Here is a 2,100-nt window from a genome sequence, read left to right on the forward strand (position 1 = left end):
AGTGATGCCTGGTTTGGTAGAGATGGCGGTTAGACCGTCGGGGGTCCTAAACACCTGAACCAGCTCAGCTCTCCCTCCTACACCCCTACTACTGACTTACATGCACTTACATATAGAACTCCTCAGCAGGAGACGTGGACGAGTTGGACCAGGACACATTGTAGTCGGAGGACATGTATCTTTTACAGTTGGCTGTGTTCCAGCTGTTGGTGCAGGTGGTCCAGGGCAGGGTGGGCCGAAACGATGATATCAGGTAGTAGAGGGCCCAGGCCATGATGGTGTTGTAGTAGAAGGCAATGTAGAGGGCTATGATGCATATGGCGAAGCCAATCCCTGCAGAAGTTGAAAAGAACATCATGAGAAAAGAAAAGGAGTGTGTGACACCAGTTAGCTGCAGCTGGTTAAACTGGGTGACATTTCCAAACAGCCAGAATTTACATATCATCGCATTTCTGGAGTTTCTGGCATTTGGCAAAGAAATGTGACAATTTGCACAACAGAGAGCAAATATGTCTTTTTAGATGCATCAGTGTGATGGTTCTGCTTGTTCTCTCTCTCATGTGTTTTCTTCTCTTAGGTTCTCATCTGCAACTTTCCTCCTGCGGCCGCGTTTTCTCCCTTTACCTTTAAAGATGGGGCAGATGTGCTTCCAGATGGAGATACAGCCACTGCGGTGGAACTGACCCAGAGCCAGCTCCATGTAGAACAAAGGTACGCCTCCAAACACCGCCATCAACAGGTAGGGCAGCAAGAAGGCACCTGGACAAAAGGCGAGCGGAGGAGATGAGGAGTTTAGGAGGACAACAAGCAAGGAAGAGACAAGAAATCAGTGAAAAATGTTATGTTGGAAAGAAAAATGAAGAAGAATTTCCATTAAATTAATTCAAATGCAACCCACCACATTTTCCCAGCTTTATTTTAATATTCCTTTAATGTTATGATACATTAGAGCTGCTTGGATTTCGGCTTTATCATTTCCAAGTAAAGAAAGTATCGAGTCATAAATGAAGATTTAAAGGCCGAACACTGCTGAGCAGAGAGACGATCTTTAAAGTCTCCAGCTCAACGTGCATAGTTTGATAACACATCTCGCCCCTTCTTCCTTTCAGATAATAAACTTACTTTTCGTGCACATGTGCGCTTGTGTGTGGCAACAAGACGGTGTGCACGTGGGCCTCTTTGTGACATGAAAGCAAAGATAAGGGTTGATTGAGCAGCTTCCAGGGAGACAGGTTATTAAGCAAGGAGAGACACTGAAGGCGCTCTCATAAAAACCACAATTAATACGGTTACCTCTATCAAGTGTCTCCCCGGTCTCCATCTCTACCTCGCTCTGCGAGGCACACACACAGAACACAGGAAATTGCAAAGATTTTATTATTGCAAATTCAATAAAAAAAAAACGGAGGCCCTGTTTGGCGCGAGGTGAGGATTGTGTAGTAACAGACAACGGGAGGCCCCCGGGGGACTTTGTGAAAGCGCAACTTGAACTTTTTGTGCCTTTGATTGTGGAATAAATGAGTTAAAGCAAATTCCAACCTTGTTGGCATTGTTTTCTGGTGCGCCGCACTTTTATTTCAAAACCTGCAGAGACGTTATTTGACTTCATATCAACACAAAAGAGCTCCTATTCTCACCTCCACCGTTTTGGTAGCAGATGTACGGGAAGCGCCAGACATTTCCCAGGTCCACCGCGTAGCCAATCACAGACAGCAAGAAGTCCATCTTCTTGCTCCAGGTCTCTCTGGGCCTGTCCAAACTGGTTTGCTGGACCACCAGAGTTCTTGAGCCTCCTGGTGGCATCAAAGACCCAGTGCCCCCTGCGGGCCCAGAGGCTGTCCCGGCAGCACTAGATGCAGTCCCTGGACCCTCTCTGGGGCTCTGAGGGGTGGATGTCGTGAAGCCATTGGACACCTGCTGGCCAGAGCCAGAGGTCAGGCTCTTTGGTCCTCTGTCTGCGAGACCATCAGCCAGCACCATTCTACCATTTTCCTGTTGCGTCTCCTCCTCCTCACCCTCCATGTCCTCTCTCCCTTTGTCCTTCTCTCCTTCATTGTCCATTCTCAGCATGCTGGTCATCATCATATCTTTCGGCTCCAT

At 47.6% G+C, this 2,100-nt stretch overlaps 1 protein-coding gene across 2 annotated transcripts in view; it reads right to left on the reverse strand.

Moving 5' to 3' along the window:
- Nucleotides 1-2,100, reverse strand: part of slc6a4a (solute carrier family 6 member 4a) — a gene marked incomplete at its 5' end in the record, with an annotated part of 8,290 nt that extends 6,190 nt beyond the window's left edge. Inside the window, 4 exons of one of the 2 annotated variants that reach the window (XM_079246190.1) lie at nucleotides 111-333; nucleotides 625-759; nucleotides 1,638-1,917; nucleotides 1,978-2,100. In XM_079246190.1, coding sequence (XP_079102316.1) covers nucleotides 111-333; nucleotides 625-759; nucleotides 1,638-1,917; nucleotides 1,978-2,100 — 761 coding nt within the window. Of the gene's footprint in view, nucleotides 1-110; nucleotides 334-624; nucleotides 760-1,637 lie in introns of both variants that reach the window. The other variant, XM_079246189.1, reaches the window with a different exon arrangement.

This window comes from Telmatherina bonti, assembly GCF_933228915.1.
Source record: "Telmatherina bonti genome assembly, chromosome: 9".
Classification (NCBI taxonomy): Eukaryota; Metazoa; Chordata; class Actinopteri; order Atheriniformes; family Telmatherinidae; genus Telmatherina; species Telmatherina bonti.